This window comes from Strongylocentrotus purpuratus, unplaced genomic scaffold, assembly GCF_000002235.5.
Source record: "Strongylocentrotus purpuratus isolate Spur 01 unplaced genomic scaffold, Spur_5.0 spur5_scaffold_9, whole genome shotgun sequence".
NCBI classification, from domain to species: Eukaryota; Metazoa; Echinodermata; class Echinoidea; order Camarodonta; family Strongylocentrotidae; genus Strongylocentrotus; species Strongylocentrotus purpuratus.
Window position 1 is genome coordinate 5,138,029 of NW_022145615.1, and position 25,401 is coordinate 5,163,429.

Below are 25,401 nucleotides of genomic sequence, written 5' to 3' on the forward strand. Positions count from 1 at the left end.
GTATGAAAAATGCGGAGGAACTCCGCCTAAATCGGGGTGGTTGGCAGGTATGTTATAACCCTCTGCACTGACCAGAAGGCTTTCTCAGCAACTCTGTCAGAAAAAATGACATCAATTTTTCCTAAGTAGCTAGATGAGCTTGACTACCGGAAGTGTCAAGTGTGATCCGAGTCCATCCCCCCCCCCCCCAAAAAAAAAAAAAAAAAAAAAAAAAATAGAATTCCCATATTTCCCATAATTGTCTAAATTTTGACAGGGTCAAATGATCACAGACACATAACATATCACCCTGATGACTCTGTAACACCACCCCCCCCAAAAAAAAGAAGTAAGTATGGAACCTTGTTTAAATTAGCATCACTTTGAGTGCATTTGATGCTTGTGCTGATAGGTTGATAACCATTCCTAACCCTTCTGTAGTCACAAGTCTAAAAGCCATTAGCTTTTGGTACAGCCATTTGTGCAGAAGGCAAACGTTCTGTAGCGGAAGGGTTAAGAAGGCAACTAACACACTTCAACTTCACCACAACTCCTAACAAATCTCTGAATCAAGTTCATTCCTTAAATCATCAGGCAATTTCAGGGTGGCTGCATCAAGACATGGCTATCACCTTCTCCATAATTAACCTTGTATCGTTCATTTCCACCCCAAGGGAAATCAAGAATCTTAACCCACTAGCATCACCTCCTCACCACACTCCATTAAGCTTCACACACTCTTTTCACTTATCCTCAACGTTGTAAAACGTGGCAATCTCATCAAGCTGGATGGGGTAATCCCGAAGCCAACGTGGCCCCTCGATGATCCTGTCCCTACGGAGGGTGTCCCTCCAGCGACCCTTGGGCAGGAAGATGTCCCGCGACCGTGAGTGAGGTTCCAGGATAGGGGCCACCAGGACAGCATCGCCGATCAGGAACTCAGAGTCGCAGGTGAGTGCGTCCTCGTGCTTCGGGTCGAGCCACCAGAGAGGCCTGATGATTGGGTAACCTGGGGTCAAAGAACAGTATTCATCAGTTTACCTCTCGGCTTTTAAGAATGCCTTTATTCTAATTGAAGTTTGTTTTCCGGAAGCGCCAGGAGTGTCAATTCTGACAGACATGAGCGCTATACACTGTACAAGAACCCACTATTATTATTATATCCAAAGAATATTGAGAGAACTACCATTCTACCCCTAAACATTTACAAATACTTTTAGTATTACCTTAAAGTCTTTCTATCAGGCTCATACAATATGTTATTTTCCCTGTGTTATCAAGTCTCATTTGTTCAAGGTGTTACTGTATCGTAAGATAAATTAGTATAAAAAACAATAGGGAAATCCATGCAGCATTTAATAGCCCTAAAAATTACTCAAACAATAAAAGCAAATTAATTATTTTCAGCTCCTTTGAGAGCTGCCACATCCTTTCACACTGGCAATGCCTACACAAACATCTAATGGCAATATGCACCGATTAAACATTACTATTAAGAATCCATTACCAATGTCCATCACTCCCATGGTTATTTGGATATGAATACATGTATATTCAAGAGGGAATCAAATATAGCTAGACGGAAACAAGGAGGCATATATTTATGAAGAAGGGAAGAAACACAGTGAGATAAAGAGTGACATACAACAAGAATCCCCAGAAAAACAAATACTGAAAAAGGGAGAGTACATGTACGTTTAATAATCATATGTACATGTATGTTTGTAAAAGTGGATCCACATTTGTGTTGTTACTTTGAAAAAGCTGAAGATAGCATGTTAAATGTTAATTTTGGTTTAAACACACAGGAGAGTGGACAGCAGTGTGGCTCTAAAGCAAAAACAAGGAATAACATACGATGTTAATATTCACCTGAGAAATCTTACTTTTTCTATAGAAAATTGAAGAAAAAAATTAATTGAATTTATTTTTCTTGTGACTAGTTAACTTTCACTTGATTAAATGTCATAAAAAAATAATATTGTTCACCAGAAAAACCATCACAAAATACAATCATTTCAAGAAAGGCAGAGCTACAGGTATACAATAACCATTTTTCATTTTTCCATTGCATGCATGGATCCTCTAATTCAATTTTAATTTTTTTTAATTCTTGGGGGGAGGGGGGAGGGGGAAGGTTCAAGAGAGTAAATATGGAAGCCCTATGTGTGGCACACTCCTGTATTAATTGTCGAGCCATACATAAATTAAAGCCTACCTTCCGATAGTGCCTCCTGAGCATATCTGACAATAAGTGGCGTCACCTCCTCTTCATGGATGCGGATCATCTCCCTGGAAAGATCCACGATGGACACCCCATCATCAGCATCTGCATCACTGTACTGCCAGGGCGCGATGGAGAACTGCATGGCTGGAAGATAGGCCGTCAATTCCATCCATCGTATGAAGAGCTCCCTCTCAGGCAAGTCCTTCAGGTTGGTGCTGTCAAAGACACCATCTCCTCCATACGCATTTCCACCGATCATGTCAGGTAAGATGAAGGGATACCCTAGAATGCCTTGGGTTAGAGCAGAAGGGATCATCGTCCTGAGGCCGTTGTCATGGCTCCACGAGGACTCCTTGTCAAACATGCGGACAAAGATGGGCAGGTTCTGGGTCTGGTGTCCACATCTCACCTCGATCATACCGCCAAGCTCCGACACAAGTTGAGCATACTGGGTACAGTATTCATTGGGATTCCAAAACTCCTGGGATGTCACGTTGTAATGGACTGGAAAAAAATCTGCTTCACCTGCATCGAACTTGAAGGAGTCTAGACCGTAGTCTGAGCGCATGGACTGAAGATTGTTGAGGTACCACTGCCTTGATCTGTTGTCTGTGACATCCAAGAGTGCCCCTTCTCCTTGCCACCACTTTACAAGAGCAGGGACAGAATTACTTACATCTCTCACCCAGTATCCATGATTGATACCTTCTCTAAAATTTGGAGACTCTAGGTTTGTAAAAGGGTGAAACCAAGACGTCACCCGGAATCCTTTCTTTTTCAGCTTTCTGATCATCCCTGCAGCATCAGGGAACTTTGTCTGGTTGAAATCATAGGCTCCATAGGACGTGGTGTACTTATCATCTATTTCAATCTGGCTGTTGGACAGGTTGTGTTGGAGGATTTCATCAGCAAAATCTAAAACCTGTGTTTCATTGACAAAAGTCTTGTAGCGCGCCCATGTTGACCATATAGGGGACTTAATCATCCGCTCATCAGGAATGCCTTGAGGTTTCGGGAACCACCTGTTGTATACCTGTTGGTGGACTGACTTGATGTCTTCACTGTAACACACAGTATACTTCAGATGAGGATACTTGACTTGTTGATTCTGGTACGGAGAGTCGAGGTACTCCGACTTCAAACACAGCGTCTGGGAGAAGTCCTGATTGAAGCTTACATGGAGCGGAACATCCTCGTCTACAAGTACCGCCACTCCTTTGGAAGACAACCAATAGTTTTCAAGAACAGAACCCCAAACGTCGTGCCTATCTGACTCCACTAGGATGTCCTTCATCAGGTATGGTTGCATGGGGATGGACGTATCATCCAAGGGCCACAGTTGGCGGTACAGGCTTGCACCACCAAACCAGTGGGCGTCTGTTAAAGAGATGCAATCCATTGGTGCAAAGTCAAGCATGAAGGACGTCCATTCGACGGTAATGCAGTGGAGATTGGCTTCCGGCGGCTTGACGGTGACCTCCATCCTAGCATACTCCTTGTCCACCTTGCTCGGTGTCTCCATGTCGACCCAGTTGATGCAGAGGGAGTTGGACGTCTGGAACTGACGGGTGCAGTCCAGAGGGTAGATGGGGTGGGGCAAGGGGTTCCCCAACCACGCCTTGAAGACCACATCATGGGTCTTATTGACGATGTACAGTTCGTGGGTTTCCGGGTAGAACTTGATCGGTCCCACATGTTGCACGGCCATGCGACCGTGCTGCGTGACGTAGTACCATGCTAGGATGGCAAAGATAAGAGCCACTACCGATAGTGCCATCAGGCCTTGTCTCTGTTTCTTGCTTATGTGGCACATTGGGCGGGACATTGGCTCACACAAATCTTGAAGAATGCTGGAGATAAGGTTTCATCACCTGGTGAAGAAAAAAGAAAAATAATGGAAACTTAACCTGGAAATCCTTTGATTCACAATCGAAAGTTTGCACCAGTGGTGGTGATGATCAGTGCAGAGTTAGCACTTACAGTTCATAAAGACGTGACTCTACACATTTTTAAACGCTTTTTTGTTTAAAGATGAGTGTTATACAAAAAAGACATGTCATATAGAATTGTTGTGTCAATCAAATATGAATTCACATTTCGAGTTTGCAATGTAGTAGACGAATGAAGAAACAGCTTCATTCTTATGAATATAAATTAAAAAGTGGAGCTTTGCCATGAAGCAGATACAAATGTAGATGAATATCAATGGCAATATTAATTCTTAAGTGTAATAGAATTTCAGCTCTTCATATTGCAAATAGAAATGCTGAATGCAATTACATTTATTAGTCACATTAACACATTTACACTGATCATAGTATACCGGTACTTACTGAACAACTTAGCCATGATTCCCATTGAAGAAAAAACTAACAATGTGAATGTTCAACACAAAATGAGGACTTCAGTAACGATTACTTGGTCCAACATTCACAGTTAAATTTTATGAAAACCTGACTGTTACTAAAAATCAGCAACTGTAAAGGACAGCTAGAGAGATTCTTTAGCACACTGTGGACCCAACAAAGTACAACCTGTAAATGATTCTGAAGAACTCTGAATACAATGTCTTTTAGTGAGAGAATGGCATGAGAGATATATTTGAAGATCAGGGTCTAAGCAAATAGTTTACACGGGATGAAAAGTCAATAAGAAGTAGCTCTGACAAAAGGGGAAACAAACAAGATAAAGATTGTGTTTACCAAGACCCACATCAAATGTTTATCGATCAAAGAAAAAGTGATGAAATATGCATTTCACAATTTTCACCTTTAGTTCCTTTGAATGTTTGTTTCCTGGCTAGAATTTAAACTGGTCTTGGATCAGAGTGGATGCCAGGGGGAAATGATGGGTTTCTTGTATTTGTTTTTAATATTTGTACTGTAGGATAAATAATTTGAAAAAAGGGTGCTACATGTAGCCCTGTTCAAATTAAAATTGTAATTCGACAAAACCTCATTTGATAGACTACTGCAAACAAGTTATTTCAAAGTTTTCTTTTAATATTACATGAAAACAAATAAGTGGGTAAGGAGAAGAGAGGCTGTTGATATTTCAGAGAATGATTTGGGTTTTTTCTTGAAATATATAATCAAAAGGTTGCAATAAAATTAAGCACAATTATATGAAGTCTTATGGAGCACAGAGTAATCAAGGAATATGGTAAAATCAGGGATGCCAGTTAGAATTATTCAGAGGGCCTGAAAATCACCTAGAATGAGCTATTTTGTACACAAAAAAGCCTAAACTATGGGCTGAAAACAACCAGCCAGGGCCTGAATTCAGGCTATTCCCTGAAAATTGGCATCCCTGTAATATCAAGCACACACAAAATATTTCTCCAAAAGAGATGTCATTGCTTTCCATTTGAAGTCTGTTCTTAAAGGAAACCAAAACCTTCATACTAAGTTACTTTTATTGTAAAGTTTGAGATATTTGAAAAATATCAGTGAACATTTGAACAAAATCGGGCAAGGAATAAGGAAGTAAGAGCTTTTTGAAATGACTAGTCACTAGAGGGCGGTATTCAATTTGATGACATCATCTGTGGACAACTCTCCATGCCTTTTGTACATCAAATTTCATGTTTTTCCTTCTTTCTTGTGATTGAGATAATGTACTCCCCCGAAATCAAGATATAGAATGCAAAATGATATTCTACTTCACATGTTATGAAGTCGGATCAAGAACACAAATAAATACGAAGAAAACAACAAAATTGTGAAATTTTATGTACAAAAGGCATGGAGAGTTGTTCACAGATGATGTCATCAAATTGAATACCGCCCTCTAGTGACTAGTCATTTCAAAAAGCTCTTACTTCTTTATTCCTTGCCCGATTTTGTTCAAATTTTCACTGATTTTATTCAAATCTTTTAAACTTTACAATAAAAGTAACTTAGTATGAAGGTTTTGGTTTCCTTTAATATTCTTTATTGAGCTCATAAAAACAATATAAAATGAATAAAAAGGGCAAGTAAGAATAATGCTTAAACTGACATGAATTGAATTTCTTTTTCTGCTGAATTTGCAGAAATTATTCCCATGTCCGCAGCTTATCTTGTGTGAAAAAAAAAATTCTTTCTTTACGGACATGAACCTTACTATTCTATTTTGCATTGTATGTAAAATTGATATACCGGTATTTGTTTTTCCCTGGTCTAACCTACATTACAATGGTCATACAAACAAAAACTTTACACTTTAAACTTTCTTTTTCAAAGTAGTCTGCAAATACTGATCAACTTCAGATTGGTAATACATTTGAACTTTACTCCACATATTGCAAGAAAATGCAAGCAAAATCAGTGAAAGGTATAATGGTCATTTTCATTCTCTATAATTTTCATTAAAATTATTTTTTATTCTTGTTTCACATAAAATGTATGGATTGACTGAAAAGCAGGGTTTTTCATGCTATGCTTAGACAGTAACCCTTCTGTGTCATCACATCTTAATGTATGATTGTGTTCTTGTTCATGCTATGCTGTTGTGTATCATGTAATGATCAAACATCATTTTTGTGAAAGATGATACAGTATTAACCAATACATATTTTACCTATATTGCACCAATTTCTTCGGGGATGGTTGGGGGGGGGGGGGTGCTGTACTTTCAACAGCTATATTCAATTCAATCAATCAACAACATGTGTTTAAGGTTGTTTAGTCATTCTGATTATCTATAAGTAGTTTATATGTACTTTGAAATGCTTTTAATACAGATCTGTTTGTTTCGTTTTTTCATTCATACGAACATTTGCTGCTGGTATATTTGAATGTGACATCAAGAAGCAAAAAAAAAACAAAAAAACAAAAGAAAAGAAAATAGAAACTTTAAATTGCTTTAAATCTATAAAATGAAACCTTTCCTGTCACAAACCTTGGCCTCATCTATACATTATGAACTTCCATTGTGTGCCATTTTTCAATCAAATTAATAAACAAATTGATGATCCCATCATCAATTCTACAATGGCAGTATTGCTTTTTTGTAATAAGAGCTAATTAGAATGGGTAACCATGCATGTCTCCAATTGACGCCTAGCCAATATTCTATTCTTTCTTGGATTATCATCACACAATGTATATTCATTGCCTATTATTTCTGCTCACTTGCCGAGCTCGGATATTGATAAAAAACATCTCAAGCCTGACAGGTGCAAGGTGATGTGCATTTATAGTAGCTCACAGGACTCCTATTATATTAATTGTAAAATGCTATGGTAATATAAAAACACATACAGTATAATTTATTCTTTTGATAATAGCAAAGATAAACAATGAGCTGTCGCAATCAGACAGAAATTAATGGTAAAATAGTGGAAAACAAACACGTAAACTTCGTAGTTCTTGTAGATAATGCGTTCCAACTTAATATGCAGTTTTTAAGAAAAGGAGAAAGAGAGAAAAAGAAAGAGAGAGAGATACAGATACAGAGAAAGAGAGAGGAAGAGAGAGGAAGAGAGAAAGGAAGAGAGAAAGGAAGAGAGAGAGAAAGAGAGAGAGAGAAAGAGAGAGAGAGAGAGAGAGAGAGAGAAAGAGAGAGGTGTAAGAGGAACAAAACATGGAGACAAAGAGAGGGACCATCAGTTTGGTATTGAGACAGATCTTAAAGGTAAAGGTTGTCTTCAGTACACAGGGACATGGCATTGTGAAAAATACAGCCTTTCACATCACCTACAAGAACACTTTGAAATAGCTTTCAATGAAATTCACAATTCATGTATTCGCCTTGGAATAAATGACATGAACACAAAGGCTGCAATGTAAATGTACTTTGAACATTGTGTACATTTGCTTTTATGAACATTTCATGACTTTCTCGAGTTTGTCTCCACTTTAAAATGTCAAGTTTGTGACAAAGAAAAGGTCGATTTTGTTGATGCACATTCAAAAGTACATTTGATCTCCAAACACCCATACTGCTGGAATCTCAAGTTTTATGATGCTCAGGCAGAAAGGCATTTGAGTATCCCACAACATGAATAAGAGGTAATAGTTGAAGAATAATAGAAAATCATTTCAAAGCTGTGATCGCGTTCCTTCCAATAACAAATACACAGCTCATAATGCCGTTATGTACTCTAAAAAATAAAATTCAAACATGTACTTTGTTTCTAATTTTCTAATTCAAATGGCAGGTTCTCCCCTATAAAAAAGGGGCCCCTTACTGTAAAATGTACAAGTTCATACATGTACAACATTTCTAAGTTTATCTTTTAAAATGTCTCTACAATAAATATTTATAAATTGTATTCAAATGATTGGCTGATATACATGCACTAACTAGCTACATACATGGTCACATGTTCCTATTGGAATGTACATGTATACATGTACAGTCTATGGCTCTCTACTGTACCATCTGGTATGAAGTTGTAAGCAGATGGTGCATTGTATACATTAATGTGATTGATAATGTTAAATTGAGCAACACATTCCAAAGGAGGCGATACCTACATAAATCAATCTTAACTCAAGCCAGCCTAGGGAACTACATGTAGGCCTACAAATAACCATATCAGTACAGGGTTTATGTATAGGGCTAAACTGGTTGCATGTTGTTCTTCAAATTGGCAACAACTATAGTTTTCTTTTATTGCTACATCAGGGGCTGCGCCACAGGGAGGGCAGGAGGGGGGGGGCAGCTGCCCCCTATCATTTTGAAAAAGGGAAGAGGAAGGGAAGGAGAAAGAGGGAAAGGAGAAGGAAAAGAAGGAGAATAAAGGAAAAGAAGGAGAATAAAGGAAAAGAAGGAGAATAAAGGAAAAGAAGGAGAATAAAGGAAAAGAAGGAGAATAAAGGAAAAGAAGGAGAATAAAGGAAAAGAAGGAGAATTAAGGAAAAGAAGGAGAATAAAGGAAAAGAAGGAGAATAAAGGAAAAAAAGGAGAATAAAGGAAAAAAAGGAGAATAAAGGAAAAGAAGGAGAATAAAGGAAAAAAGGAGAAGAAAGGAAAAGAAGGAGATTAAAAGAAAAGGAAGAGCACGCGACGGAGAAAGGCCACGAGAAGGAGAACTATTAAATGTAAAATATGACGTAAGGGAGGGGGGGGGGGGGGGGGGGGGGGGAGAGGGGAAAAAATAAAGTTAGAGGAAAAAAAAAAAAAGATAGAAAAAGCAAGCCAAATCAGACGATCATATTTAGACGCGTCATTATTACATTCACATTAATACCGGAAGTTTAAACATTGGTTTACGATGAAAAACCCCTCGACAACTGAAATAAATCAAATTAATCCCTTGTATCTCCTAAACCTTATGGCTGATTGTTCAATGGAAACAAGAAATTCAAAATTTACCAAACTTGGTAAGGGTATAGTATGGCTAATTTAGTTGTTATTAAATTGTACATGAGGAAGAAATGGAATGTACATTATTTGAGACAACTGATATGCACATTAAGGCATGCACTGCAACATCTTTAGAAGTATTAAAACAGTTACAAAATACAAATGTATTTCTTTTTGTAATTCAGTAACCCTTTTAAACATTAAACAAAAATTATCCAGCATTCCTTATAGCAATTATTAACAAGGATCCACATATATAAATTTCAAACGATTGTTAAATATATTTTCTGCTTTCAAAAGATCTCTTAGGATTTGGTGTTGTAAAAGTGCAACATTCTCAAAGAAAAATATACATATTTGGTTTTGATTCCAGAGCTCCTTTTCAGGTAATCAGAGCTTTCTGTTCTTTTTTTTTTTTTTTTTTGGGGGGGGGGGGGGGGGGCTATTGAGAGCTAAATATACTGACAACCACACTCGGTGACTTCACGATAGTCACGTACATGTAGACGGTACATGTTTTGCATCATGAGCGGCTTCAGACAATATCACAGAACTTTACCAAGTCATTGAATTTCATCTAATGCACGCTGAGTAATGGCATATTAATGTGATTATGTTACAATGAACATGATTCAATCAACAAAGTATTCATGTCACCGGAATGATGTCGCCAGTGCAATTATACAAAGTGGTCCTGATCAGTGGTGGTTCAAGGGGGTGGGGGGGGGGGGGGGGTGCTTGGAGGAGGGCTGAAGCCCCAGTGCTGCTCCATCCCAAAATCCCCCTCCCAATTAAAAAAACAACTAATAAAACAAAACAAAACTGGATATAATTATGAATTTTAGACAAATGCAAGAACCTATCCCCTCAAAATAAATTATTATTTGAGAACCGCTCCGAACTACATGTATGATCTAAAATTACATGCTCATTATCCAAACATGATAGTCTCTCACAGAAAAAGTTTAAAATTTAGTGTGAACAGAACAGCAGAGCTGCCAACCTTGCGCAACCCAAAAAAGGAACGATAATGGCAAAAAAAAAAAAAATTAAAGCAAAAAAAGGGAGCTCATTTAAAAAAAAAACTTACAACCATGCACGACACACTTCCAATGCAGAAATGTCCATTCCTCATGCTGTTATTTCCATATTAGGACCTATACTTTATTTACAAGTAGGTAGTTTTTTTCATTTATAAATATCATTAGCATTTCATTCTTTTTGAGAATATTTACGCCTTTCACTTTTTTTTTCTTTCTTTTGCGTTTACTATTTGTACTCTTCATAAATCTCTATTAAAGTTTTCTAATCAAGTAGTGATCAACATTTTAGGGCATTTGGTTGACGTGCGGTACGTGTATGTGCAGAAAAAAAACACACCACATTTTATGAAGAAAAAACGTACTACTGTAATTTTGAGAATAATTCCAGGAGAACCATAAGGTTGGTAGCTCTGACAGGAAATAATTTTCCTCAAATTTTTTGATTAGCAATTTCAGCCGATGGATAAATATTTCAAATGAAATTCTGTACATTTCTATGGGAGAAAACTGCTACACAAAAGATATTTTGTATAGCAGTCATGCAAAAATGCATAGCAAATTGCGATGCGATACCAGGAAAATTATTCCCTGTCTGAAATAGCAGCAAACATCATTAGTATGCAGCAGCATGACAAGGACATCAATTAAAATGGTGTCTGGTGCATAATCACCACTTCAGCATTTTGTACAGATAAATGTAGTTTCTACACAGCTTCCAGGTAAGACTATTCAAGAATACTGATTTTCTTTTTCTGGAGCCAGAATGGCATTTACTTGTATAATTTAACATACTGTAAGGTCAACACTGCTCTAGCTGGTACCAATGAAATGAATACAAATCACATGATTTTTCTGGTAAGTTTTCATACAGATGAAAATCACATAAATCTTTTGAATAAGCTCAGAATTTACATTGTAGTTGGAATACAGCAAACATCGTTTGTCTGTATGAATGAAGTCTTCAATAATCACCATTTCAGCATTATGTACCGTTAGTTCACATTTTCTTTCCATCCCTTTCCAAGAGGCAGATTATTCAAGAATAAAATCAAGAAGATAAGTCAATTAATCACACATACACAAACACGATTATTATTAAAATAAGATCAATCGTAAAAAAATATTCAAATTTAGTTTGGCCGGAGTAGCAGTAAACCTCATTGGTATGCATGAATAAAGAGATCAATAGACCTGTCTTCATCAGCTCGAGTTTGCCAAATAACCCACTATTTTAACTATCGTGATCGCAAATTAACGAGTTAATTTGCGACTTCATCAGCCCGCAGTTGCAATTAGCGGGATATTTGGTCAAGAAAGTATCTTGAGAAATCTTTGTCTTGTTTCCAAAATATCCGCTATTTTGGAACTGGTGGGCTAATTTGCGCCTGTCCGAGCTAGTTTGTGATGAGCGTATCGGTCTGGTGAGGACGCAATTTCGAGCTTCGGGATAATATCCGGAGTCTGAAAATAGCGGGTTATGTTGCAACTTTGGTCTAATGAAGACAGGCCTAATGAAACTGGTGTCAAGTGAATAATCATTATTTTGTACAGTCAGTTCACATCTCATCAAGATGGCTTTAAAGGGGCAGATTATTCAAGAAGAAATCAAGAAAATTTATATTAAGTGCATAATAATAATAATAATAGCTAGTTCTTATATAGCGCTTTTCAGGACCGAAGGCCCTCTCAAAGCGCTTTACAGATATATATATTACTACCCCGGTCATAGGATTCAGGCTTACCCGCACACAATGTATGCACATTCTCCACTCCCTGGGGAGCATTCCAGCCAGGCGTCTTTTTTTACAAGCGCACACTTGCTAATCTTACCACATTAGCTTTTGCATCCTACCGCATCCTATAATTCACTACATTCTCACAAATTATCAAAATATTTTCAGTCATAGAAGACAGCAAAGATCACTAAAGTCTTCAATAAATATGGTGCCTGATGAATAATATCTATTTTGTACAGTTAGTTATCTCCTCACAACTTCCAGGGGTGGATTACAGGGTATGTCTTAGCCCTGTTCTTGCTCAGATGAGTATACTATGACATAAAATAACATCTACATGTAACTGGCCTCAAGTACTTGAATGTATCTTGCCCAGTGGCGTAATGAGCAAAAACTTTGGGGGGGGGGGGACAGAATGGGCAAAAGTGAGAAAAAAAACTGGAAATCATGTCATTTCAGTAACATTTGTTAAGAATAAAACATATTTCAATTTTATTTTGGGGGCAATTGCCCCCCCCCCCCAATTAGTATGCAAGTGAATCTTGCCCTTGCATATTTTAATCTTAACAGACAAAACCAGATCTTCTTGTAAATTCAATATTGTGGGGTAATCAACCTTCACATCTGATAAACAGGGGTATCCAATAACTACATGTACAAAACCGAAAATTCTTGAGCCGACCATACTGCACATATTCCAAAAAAAAAGAAAATACATTGTGCAGAATCACACCTGTATGTATAAAAGGTACATGTATGTGCCTCAGGAGAATAATGTGTGAGAATGTGTAAGAATGTTTAATAAATTGAAACTATTATATTTTTTTGCTTGGGGTTCCACAAACTACAAGCACTGCTTTTTAGTGGATCCCCCCCCCCCCCCATTTCCTCAGATATTAAGAATTTTTTGTAATAATTTTATTATGTGCAAAGTGTATTTGTATAGTTACCAGAAAAAATGAATTATGTATGAGAAAAATGTAATTACCTTTGTTCATCTTTCTGTTGGAAATGAAATAAATATGAATATGAATAAGAATATGAATACTAACCCGAAACACAGCAATTCTGAGTAATCCAGGAATATATAATCCACCAGTTTCATAGTCGCTGCCGTCTTCACTTCATCCACAAGTCCATATCGGCAGGTCCCAAGTGAGACAGAAAGAAGAGTAATGTGTTACATCCGCCACAGTGTTGAGTAAGAAATATGCAACGAGCGGCAGACGGTGGTTTTTATAGCGTTCGATAATAACCTCGCTCGGCTGCCTATACTTTCACCGCCTTGCGCTTCCCAGGCCTGCTAGGCCTCTTGCTCTCATGATGATGAGATGTGAGAAGGCAATGGTGTGGAGATGAGGTAGAGACGGAGAGAGAGAGAGAGCAGCACATGGCTTCTCGTGGGGTCCATTAAAGGGGTGGCTGGCTGGCCGGCTGACTCTACACGTGGGTGAGCGGAGAGGGCCGATAGGGTCTGGTGAAGATTACATCATACTGGTGGGTGGATAAGGTGGATCATGTTGCATGTGGATGGGGGCTATGTGTCTATGGTCCCAGAGATGACATCTAGGTGAGATCCTTCATGCTCCTACCTGGACCTGGAGGATTAGAAATACAGTGTAGTTGATATAATTAGACTTATGTTTAAATTGGATATCACAATTTTATGTCATAATGGCTGTAGGGAGGGAGAGGGAATAGATAGATAGAGAGACAGATATATATATATATAGAGAGAGAGAGAGAGAGAACAGAGAACTTAGTGGGACAGGTTACAGAGAAAGATAAATATGAAGGGAGAGAGGAGAGAAGATAAAAAGAGAGGTGAAGATTGGGATAAATGAGATGGAGAGACAGAGACAGAGAGAGACAGAGAGAGACAGAGAGAGAAAAGGGAGAGAGAGGGACAGAGAGAGAAAAGGGAGAAAAGAGAGCGATGTGGTCTAGAGCAACTAAAATATTTTCCTCTCTCATCAAATCGTCGTTGTTTTCACGAAGTGACGGTAGTGAAAAAAAATTGCATTCACTTTGCGTTACGATTTTCCGCACTACCGTCACTTCGTGAAAACAAGGACAAAATGTCACAAGATTCAAAGTGCAGTCATTTTCGTTTAACGAGAAGCTGTCATGTATCTAGCAATAAAAGTTAGAATCCCAACATTTACAACACTGAGATGTAAATACTCTATCCATCATTACACAAGCAATGATTGTCGACAGTGGGTAGCTCGAAAAGCTGTACAAATCGATACAATGACCTTTCAGATATAAGCTCATTTTCTCTTGCTCTCTTTGAATTTTATTCAAACTCCTTTCTTCTGATGTTTCCTCTGGCTCTTTTCTGTGCTACACTTCATTAGATTTTAGGCACAAACCCCTGTCAATTGTAACGTACAACAGAGGGTCTGAAATATGAAACTATGGAGAATACATTCTACATATAGTACACCTGTCCTGACACAGCCAATGACTGACAGAATTAGGCTTGACTCAAGGTTTCATGGAATTAGTTTTAAGTGTCAAAAAAGGGTCTGCATCTACAGACTAACCATTCACATTGATTAAAAAAAATCATCCATGCCTGTACCATTTTGATTTCTTCCAAACCATTGAGTTCTAAAAACAAGCAATTTTTCTACATGATTGAGTAACTTTCCATTGCAATTTGATGGGAGAAGGGATAGAGCCAGCTCGCTATATTTAGCAATTTGAATTTTCTTATTACATAATGGTTGATTACTTTAAAATAAAAGCAAATTCTTCTACAATAATGAAAATCATTTTCTTGTATATACATGTAGAATAAATTGGGCTTCAAATTGTAGAAATGGCAAATTTCTATTACTTTAAACAATTATATATAAGAGCTACTTAAAAGAATACTTCAGTGGCGCCTTTGGTTTGCAACTTTGCATACTTGCTAAATATGTGCGAGTATTTATTTATTTTTTAGCTCTACAACAATGTGCTCTTGGAAGTTTACAATTACAATAGCCCAGCACTGCAATCAATCAATCAATATGGTTTATTAATGCAATAAAAACAAAGTTTGTACAAATTCAATTTGTATTTGAGCATACATTTGAGCAGTTTGTCCTTTAATGTGAACACACCATCTCAGTCATCAAAATGAACTTAAACTAATGTTGTCATGCAATATGAATGCACCCTGTTGAGTCTTCACGGTGTTACAACCTAAGAGGCAAGAGGCCCTGGGGCTGAGAATGTGAGAAGGGGTAACGTTCCAGCTCCTTGTCATAGACATACACAGTGAGAAGGCACGGTCGCGGTGCGTCGATCATGAAATGTGAATGCACCCTGTTGAGTCTTCACGGTATTACAACCCGGGAGGCAAGAGACCCTGGGGCTGAGAGTGTGAGAGGGGGTAATGTTGCAGCTCCTAGTCATAGACATACATGTATGCAGTGAGAAGGCATGTATGGCGGGCGAAACATGCCATATACATGACATCTATACAACCATACATCCATTCGATGGATGTAAGGTTTTAACCAATCAGATCGCAGGAAACTGTACAACTATACAACCATACAACTATACGACTATACGGCTATGCATCCATCGAACGCATGTATAGTTTACAGCGTGCGGGCCGAAGTGCCATAATCAACAACTATACCACTATACAACCATACAACCATACAACTATACGACTATACGTCTATAAAGGTCGGGTTTCAACTACTGCTCGTGCAGTGGTTTCTCTCTCCCCTCTCTCCTCTCAAAACAACTACTGCTCGTGCAGTGGTTTCTCTCTCCCCCTCTCTCCTCACAAAACAACTACTGCTCGTGCAGTGGTTTCTCTCTCCCCTCTCTCCTCACAAAACAACTACTGCTCGTGCAGTGGTTTCTCTCTCCCCCTCTCTCCTCACAAAACAACTACTGCTCGTGCAGTGGTTTCTCTTTCCCCCCCCCCCCCTCTCTCTCCTCACAAAACAACTACTGCTCGTGCAGTAGTTTCTCTCTCCCCCTCTCTCCTTACAAAACAACTACTGCTCGTGCAGTGGTTTCTCTCTCCCCCTCTCTCCTCACAAAACAACTACTGCTCGTGCAGTGGTTTCTCTTCCCCCCCCCCCTCTCTCTCCTCACAAAACAACTACTGCTCGTGCAGTAGTTTCTCTCTCCCCCTCTCTCCTTACAAAACAACTACTGCTCGTGCAGTGGTTTCTCTCTCCCCCTCTCTCCTCACAAAACAACTACTGCTCGTGCAGTGGTTTCTCTCTCCCCCTCTCTCCTCACAAAACAACTACTGCTCGTGCAGTGGTTTCTCTCTCCCCCTCTCTCCTCCAAAACAACTACTGCTCGTGCAGTGGTTTCTCGATCTCTCCTCACAAAACAACTACTGCTCGTGCAGTGGTTTCTCTCTCCCCCTCTCTCCTCACAAAACAACTACTGCTCGTGCAGTGGTTTCTCTTCCCCCCCCCCCCCCCTCTCTCCTCACAAAACAACTACTGCTCGTGCAGTAGTTTCTCTCTCCCCCTCTCTCCTTACAAAACAACTACTGCTCGTGCAGTGGTTTCTCGATCTCTCCTCACAAAACAACTACTGCTCGTGCAGTGGTTTCTCTCTCCCCCTCTCTCCTCACAAAACACTACTGCTCGTGCAGTGGTTTCTCTCTCCCCCTCTCTCCTCACAAAACAACTACTGCTCGTGCAGTGGTTTCTCGATCTCTCCTCACAAAACAACTACTGCTCGTGCATTGGTTTCTCTCTCCCCCTCTCTCCTCACAAAACAACTACTGCTCGTGCAGTGGTTTCTCTCTCCCCCTCTCTCCTCACAAAACAACTACTGCTCGTGCAGTGGTTTCTCTCTCCCCCTCTCTCCTCACAAAACAACTACTGCTCGTGCAGTGGTTTCTCTCTCCCCCTCTCTCCTCACAAAACAACTACTGCTCGTGCAGTGGTTTCTCGATCTCTCCTCACAAAACAACTACTGCTCGTGCATTGGTTTCTCTCTCCCCCCTCTCTCCTCACAAAACAACTACTGCTCGTGCAGTGGTTTCTCTCTCCCCCTCTCTCCTCACAAAACAACTACTGCTCGTGCAGTGGTTTCTCTCTCCCCCTCTCTCCTCACAAAACAACTACTGCTCGTGCAGTGGTTTCTCTCTCCCCCTCTCTCCTCACAAAACAACTACTGCTCGTGCAGTGGTTTCTCTCTCCCCCTCTCTCCTCACAAAACAACTACTGCTCGTGCAGTGGTTTTCTCTCTCCCCCTCTCTCCTCACAAAACAACTACTGCTCGTGCAGTGGTTTCTCTCTCTCCCCCTCTCTCCTCACAAAACAACTACTGCTCGTGCAGTGGTTTCTCTCTCCCCCTCTCTCCTCACAAAACAACTACTGCTCGTGCAGTGGTTTCTCTCTCCCCTCTCTCCTCACAAAACAACTACTGCTCGTGCAGTGGTTTCTCTCTCCCCCTCTCTCCTCACAAAACAACTACTGCTCGTGCAGTGGTTTCTCTCTCCCCCTCTCTCCTCACAAAACAACTACTGCTCGTGCAGTGGTTTCTCTCTCCCCCTCTCTCCTCACAAAACAACTACTGCTCGTGCAGTGGTTTCTCTCCCCCCCCCCCCCCTCTCTCCTCACAAAACAACTACTGCTCGTGCAGTAGTTTCTCTCTCCCCCTCTCTCCTTACAAAACAACTACTGCTCGTGCAGTAGTTTCTCTCTCCCCCTCTCTCCTTACAAAACAACTACTGCTCGTGCAGTGGTTTTCTCTCGATCTCTCCTCACAAAACAACTACTGCTCGTGCAGTGGTTTCTCTCTCCCCTCTCTCTCCTCACAAAACACTACTGCTCGTGCAGTGGTTTCTCTCTCTCCCCTCTCTCCTCACAAAACAACTACTGCTCGTGCAGTGGTTTTCTCTCTCCCCCTCTCTCCTCACAAAACAACTACTGCTCGTGCAGTGGTTTCTCTCCCCCCCCCCCCCCCCCTCTCTCCTCACAAAACAACTACTGCTCGTGCAGTAGTTTCTCTCTCCCCCTCTCTCCTTACAAAACAACTACTGCTCGTGCAGTGGTTTCTCGATCTCTCCTCACAAAACAACTACTGCTCGTGCAGTGGTTTCTCTCTCAAAACAACCACTGCACGAGCAGTAATTGTTTTGTGAGGAGAAAGGGGGGGGGGGGGGGAGAGAAACCACTGCACGAGCAGTAGTTGTTTTGTGAGGAGAGAGGGGGAGAGAGAAACCACTGCACGAGCAGTAGTTGTTTTATGAGGAGAGAGTGGGAGAGAGAAACCACTGCACGAGCAGTAGTTGAAACCCGACCTTTATAGACGTATAGTCGTATAGTTGTATAGTCGTTGATTAAGGCACTTCGGCCCGCACGCTGTAAACTATACATGCGTTCGATGGATGCATAGCCGTATAGTCGTATAGTTGTATGGTTGTATAGTTGTACAGTTTCCTGCGTTCTGATTGGTTAAAACCCTACATCCATCGAATGGATGTATAGTTGTATAGTTGTCATGTATATGGCATGTTCCGCCCGCCATAGGCATGGTCGAGGTGCATCGATCATGAAATGTGAATGCACCCTCTTAAGGCTCAACGGTATTAAAACCTGAGAGGCAAGAAACCCTGGGGCTGAGAATGCGAGAGTGCCAACATCTGATGAGCTAAGAACCATCTATTAATGTAATTCAGGTAACTCACAGTATACTTGCAGTCTGTCTACACGTAGTACATACATGTACTTGTATACACAGGGAAGAAATATGGTCAGGTGCTATTAAACTTGACGGTCTCGATGATGAATGTGGGACTTTAAAGGGAATTTAAATTCAAGGACAGTTGGTAACTCTGCTCATTATCTAAAATCATTAATGAATTCATAACTGTTTTATTCACACTAATACTGTCTTATGGGGCGTTGCAAGAAAGTTGCAATAAATTGCAAATCCCCAAATCAAGCGTAAGTCTTGCAATTAATTGCAAATTGGCAATTGATTGCAACTCAACTTCCTTGCAATGCCCCATTAGTAAGAGAGAAAGAGAGAGAGAGAGAGACAGAGAGAGAGAAAGAGAGAGAGAGAAGGAGAATAAAAGCTAGATCTATTAACTGAATTTAATTGTTAAAACTTTAATCCTAACAAAATCCTAGGAAATTTAGGAGACTAGTGGGGCGTACCTTGCAAGAAAGTAGAGTTGCAATCGATTGAAAATATCAGTTGCAAATTTTGCAACTTGCAATCAATTGTAGCTTTCTTGCTACGCCCCATGAGACTGATGAATTCTTTCAAATTTTTTATCATTTAGGAACATAACTTTTTTTAACATATAAGCCAGCTCTGATCAAAATACTTGGATCATCTTGCAACTCTGAGCTTCTAATACAGATGCCAGATGTCATCTAAATGACCGCAGAAGAGGAATTTGCCTTTCTGTGCAGGGTGATAAACCCTGTTCATTTTTATTAAAATGACAGAATGTGGTTGCTTAAGAATATGATGATGATGACGATTATAAAGACATTCATGATGAATACAAATGAAAAAATAAAACCTACTGATAATATCATCATAATGAAAAACACATTGATGAAAACAATGATGGGCGATTAGTGCGATTTTGGAATCTCTTAGCATCTCTCTCTCTCTCTCCACCAAATCACTTGACAGATTCTTCCACCTAACTATGTTAAAGCTAATCTTGAGCTCTGGTATGGGCAGCGTATGTCGAGAGAACATGGCTATGATTCATTCTGAATTGTTTATCCTGCAGTAGATTGATTTTTTGAACCAGTAAAATGAAAAAAAGTCACAAAAATCATCTTCAATAAAAACCACAACTCTCATTTTCACAGAGTGACCTCTGTAATAAGCACATGGTGTACGGCCTACTTACATGTACCTTCATTTCCTTTATCTTTCAATTGGCACATGTCATTTATTTGTAATCTTTAACATTATGTGTAATTTTTGCTGGAATCTGTGAGAATTCATTTTCTATCATTCCCAGAACTCAAGCTAATTATCTTAAATGTCCATGTAATGAATATCAAATACAAATGCAGAAGTAAATACCTGTCTCCCATGCATGTTGCCTATTTTGAACATTCTGAATCAATACCTAAGCATGCGCTTACTTATACCAATTACCCAAACTCTACCTCATTTGTTGAAATTACCAATAACATACAACACAAGAGACCCCCCACATATATGTCATATCACAAGAAAATTTACAAAAGACATTGACCTGGAGGAAATCTTATTTTTTACATACAAAGTTTTTGAAAAAAAAGCTTCTGTTAAAAACAGGCGATTTTTTTTTCTTCACTGCAACCATAAAGCCTCTATTTAACCTCCATGAACTGAACATGTAGCACTTCAAATCCAAGAACAAAAGAGAGAGTGGGTCTGATCATCAGACTAGTGCCAGACTGAAAAACAATGCCCCTGTGAAAATCAATCCATGGGGGCTTTTCCAGGGTAGTTGTTTCAGAAAACTCCTCCGCCAAGCACGTACACTACAAGATTTACGACAATCTTTCTCAAAATGGTAATTTATTTGCCATTTTGGAATAAAAGTGTACCTGGCTTGAGTATTTGGAATTAAGGTGGATCTGCAACTTTCTAAAATAGGAAAGCTTGCAATGGGATTGTATACTGTTTAACTACAAAATCCAAATAAGCTATAACTAAACAAACAACAATGACAGAAATTGTGTAAATTTAAAAGTCTACAAAAATAACAACAACCATACCTATATTGTACAGTACATGTACTTTTACTGCTTTAAAGAAAATCACATCTTTGGTAAAAATCTAAACCTCCAAATATTCACAACTTCTGCAGGATTTTTGTTAACTCTTCATCAGTCAATAGGATTTCATTCTCTCCTCATTTTAGGGATAGGTGTATGTGAGGAAAGATTATGCTGATTTAGTCTACAAATGCATAGAAAAATAATGCAACAGCAAAATCTCCCCCGAATCTTATACATTTGTGGCTTGTTCAGGGTATGACATTCATCTAACTAAGATATTAAGTTGTTATCCATACTAAGCCAAAAGCCTCTTATCTGATTAGAGACTGATCTGTCTAGGAGGCCTAGGAATAATGTAGGGCCTATATAACAGTAAAGAGGAAATACATGAGCTTTTCTAGAAGCAGAATAATGCAACTTATACTATTTGTGGAATTCATGATATAAAGAATCATTTATTGGCTGCCGTAATTGTCCATGGCCTGATTTTATTACACAAATATTATCAAATGGCCCATACTCTGGAAAGACAGTGCTGGATCTTGGGGCGGGGCAGGGAGAAGGAAGAGGGGGAGCTTGGGGGAATAGCAGCACCACAAACAAACCTAATCTAGCATATGTTACCTATGCAACATATAAAAATGTGCACAAATTTATGCCCACATTCCCTTCCCAATCTCAAAATCCTTCCCCAGCCGTGTCATACCAAAAGACGTTAAAAACAGGAGTTGCTGCTACCTTGTTTGACGTTCAACAATAAGGGATAGAGCAACGTCGATCTGGTGCTGCTCAGTGGCTGCCAGGCTCACGATCAATTGGGCAAAAAGAATTTCCATTTTTGATTTAAATTTGGAGTGGACTTTAAAAGATTATTATTATTATTAATGTTTCATTGAGATTCATGTGCTTGTTTAAACTTTAAAGTAAAAATAATATACACTAAACTTACAGTTAAGTTATGGGATAACACATTTGTGTCACCTTTTAGCAACAAGTTTTCTGAGGTGGATGGTACAGAATTTATACTGAATACAGCAGACATACATGTAGATGTCTATTAAACATGGCAATTTTTTTCCTCCAACCTGCCCTCTGCTCTTAGCATCATGAATATTTCATGAACCTTGGGGATTACTGAGAAAGCGTTGCCAGCATATCAATTATTCACGAAAGGTACGGAAAAGTGGAAACTATGCATAGACCTGGAGGTTATGGAAATGGAAAAGAGGAAATGAAATTAAAACCCTTATTCAACAGTGATTTTTTTTTTAAATACCTAATCCCTGGTGAGATTGAAGTGTTGCATGTTTATCTGTTAGGTTAGTGTCAAAATATGGCTTGGTTTTTGCAGAGACCTTGTTTGCCATTGAACTTAATGGAGAAAAGAATGGAGTCAAATCAAATACGGTACATGTATGGCTCACTAGGCAAAAGGTCTACAGCTTGAGATCAATCATGTGATTTGTCTTTTTAGTTAAGTTTTAAGAAGCTCTCTGATTTTGTTTGGTTCAAAGTGACAATGTTACATCATAAAATCTAATGTACCATGTAGGTCCTGACACATGGACATGAATGCAATACATGTACTGTACAGTAGTTGACAATAAGAAATTAAGAATTAGGCCAAACATAATTTTTGTAATTTTTTGTAATTCACCCCCAATGCCAAGGTACATGAATTTAATAATGAGTACATTTCTCTACAAAAGCAGACTTTTACAATGCACTGATTAACTTTCCCAAAATATGTTTACAAAGAAAGAGGAAACCCAGAGTACTGCTGCATTAATAACAATAGAGCAGGCTATGAAAATGTCACCATTTTAATTGCCTGGGGCCCTATCAAAATGAAATGTAGCCTTAATGAAAATCCTCCAAATCTTTCAAACCATTTCCCTATAGGATTCAGAGTGCTTTGGGTATCCATGACCTATGAAATTCAAATGAGAACAAACTTGATAAGTGAATATGATTACTCAGGCAGGGGAAGAACAAGGTCTTTATATCAACAAAAAAGGAGGGGGGGGGGGTTGGACACCAAAATGGAAATTTCTGACACCGCCCCCTTCAAAAAAAAATAAAAAAAATCACATTTTCAGGTACTTTAGGGTTGGAAACTAGAAAGGTCTACATTACTCTATTGTGTACTTTTAATATGATGTACTGTTAAAAAATGGGGGGGGGGGGGCACATGGCAACATGCTGATGTGCCCCCTGATTCCATTAGTGTGCAACAATATCCGTTTCAAGCTGCTCAACCAGTGAGAATATTACCAGAAATATTGTAATCCTTAAAGTTCTGTTTTCAGACCGCAAATGCTTTCAAAGTGCATGGTTATTGCTCTTATTCTTATCTATGACATTTATAGTGCCCTTTTAGAACCTAAATTGCGATGAAGGTAATTTTAGACCCCAAAATGTGTGAAATTTAGCCTGGACCTTGAATGCGCCTAGCAGGCAGCCGTCTCTGTTTTTGCTCTGAATTTTACGTGTTTTACCACTGATATTTGAGTGTATGCTGTTTTATTGTTGATCAACTGTCATTTTATGTACTTGTGACACTGCATGACATTTTTGAGGTGATGTATTTATATATTAGATACTGGAAACTGTTTTTCTAAATTTTGATTCAACGGATGTGTACACAGTACATGCAAGTAAAACCATTTTACACTGGGCTGTTACACATGTACTATACTGCATAGGTGTGTGAACGTCGTTCGTGTGTGACTGATTTGCCTATCTGTGGTGTGACATTCATCTGCATACAATGATACGAACTGATGGATACTTACAAAGTATGTTCTTTTCTACGTTGCCCTATGTATATCTATCGGCCTCCGTGGACATTCGAGTTACTCTAAACATGAAACTGCGTTTGTTCCCGTTCGTGTTCCTAGCCGAGCTCATAAACAGCTTCATCGTAGCGGATATCACAAAACACCAATTAAGTTTTATGCTAATGCAAGTGCAACTTTCACTTTACCTATCATTTGTTGCGGTAATGTGGAATCTAACCCGGGTCTGTTCGAGTTGACATCATGCAATACAAATAAACGATATAAATATACGTGAGGTGAATAGGTTAATATTAACTCAAATTCTTGTGGGAAAAGCTTACGACTACCAGTCCAGACATGAAAACAATATCAGAGCTCGAAATTGGAAAAGAGTTTAAAACCCGTCCTGGCTTCAGAGCTGGTGTTCGAAAATTGAAACATTTCAAGCATCCCATTCCGATTATTCTACCTACGGCCCGTACCAAGCTTCCTAAGAAATACCCTAGGTTCCCTCGCCGAAGATGCTTGACTTCTGTCCCAGTCGCCCCTCAGTCTGGGTGCGATTTGTCTTCTTTTCTTTTAAGCAATGTCAGATCAGCATGCAATCAGTTTGATGAGCTATCAGCTGTCATCTCATATCTTCATGTAGACATTGCAGCTATTACCGAGACCTGGTTTAGGAATGACTGTCCACTCGATAACTTCTCTATACCAGGTTATTATCTCTGCACTAAATCACATACTAATCGTATAGGTGGTGGAGTAGCTATCTACGTGAGAGAACTTTTGAATCCTTCTCTAGCCGATGTCCAAGTCCCTATAAACCTTGAAGTGACTTGGGTGAAGATACGCTCTCCTCGTCTTCCAAGATCCATCTCCTGCATTTACTGTGCAGTCTTATATTACCCTCAGCCTGATGTTGAACTTGAAACAGAACTCATATATCATTTGGATTCAACTACTGATGTTATTTTAACTAATCATACGGATGCAGGTTTTGTAATATTGGGAGATTTTAATTGAATGAATATTGATCCGGTGCTTTTAACCCACTCATTTCGTCAAGTCGTTGAGTGCCCTACTAGAGGGGCTCACACAGGGCGTACGCAGGGGGGGGGGGGGTTTGGGGGTTCAAACCCCCCCCTTTGGTATTTTAATGTATGTAAACCCCCCCTAAAAAACCTAAACCCCCCCCCCTTTGTTTTTTTTGTTTTGTTTGTTTTTTTTTTTATTATAAAAAAAAAATTAAAAAAATTTAAAAAAATTATCCCACGGCTAACCTAAATAAGGTGACCTTACCCCCCCCCCCCCCAAAAAAGAAAAATGTCAAATTTTGAAATTTTGAGTCCAAAAAAAAAAAAAAAAGTGTCCGCTTACCCCCCCCCCCCCCCCCCCCCCCCCCCCCCCCCCCCCCCCCCCCACTGAGCGACTTTTCGGCCGGATGAGTCGTTGCGATTTTTTTTGGCCTCCAAAAAAAAAAAAAAAAAAGTGTCCGCTTACCCCCTTTAACCTATATAATTAATGCTTCTTTAAGTCAAGGAAAAGTTCCGGCCTCCTGGAAATGTGCTATTGTAGTACCGATCCCAAAGGTGAATCCTGCACGTATTGACAAAC

General features: G+C 39.3%; 1 protein-coding gene across 2 annotated transcripts in view; it reads right to left on the bottom strand.

Annotated features, from left to right (window-relative positions):
* Window positions 1-208: 208 nt before the first annotated feature.
* Window positions 209-25,401, bottom strand: part of LOC576508 (myogenesis-regulating glycosidase) — a 31,110-nt gene continuing 5,917 nt past the window's right edge. Inside the window, exons 2-4 of one of the 2 annotated variants that reach the window (XM_003723777.3) lie at window positions 13,331-13,876; window positions 2,198-4,077; window positions 209-988 (exon numbers count right to left, since the gene is read on the bottom strand). In XM_003723777.3, coding sequence (XP_003723825.2) covers window positions 723-988; window positions 2,198-4,031 — 2,100 coding nt within the window. In that variant the 5' untranslated portion in view covers window positions 4,032-4,077; window positions 13,331-13,876 and the 3' untranslated portion in view covers window positions 209-722. Of the gene's footprint in view, window positions 989-2,197; window positions 4,078-4,539; window positions 4,688-13,330; window positions 13,877-25,401 lie in introns of those variants that run through there. The other variant, XM_776808.4, reaches the window with a different exon arrangement.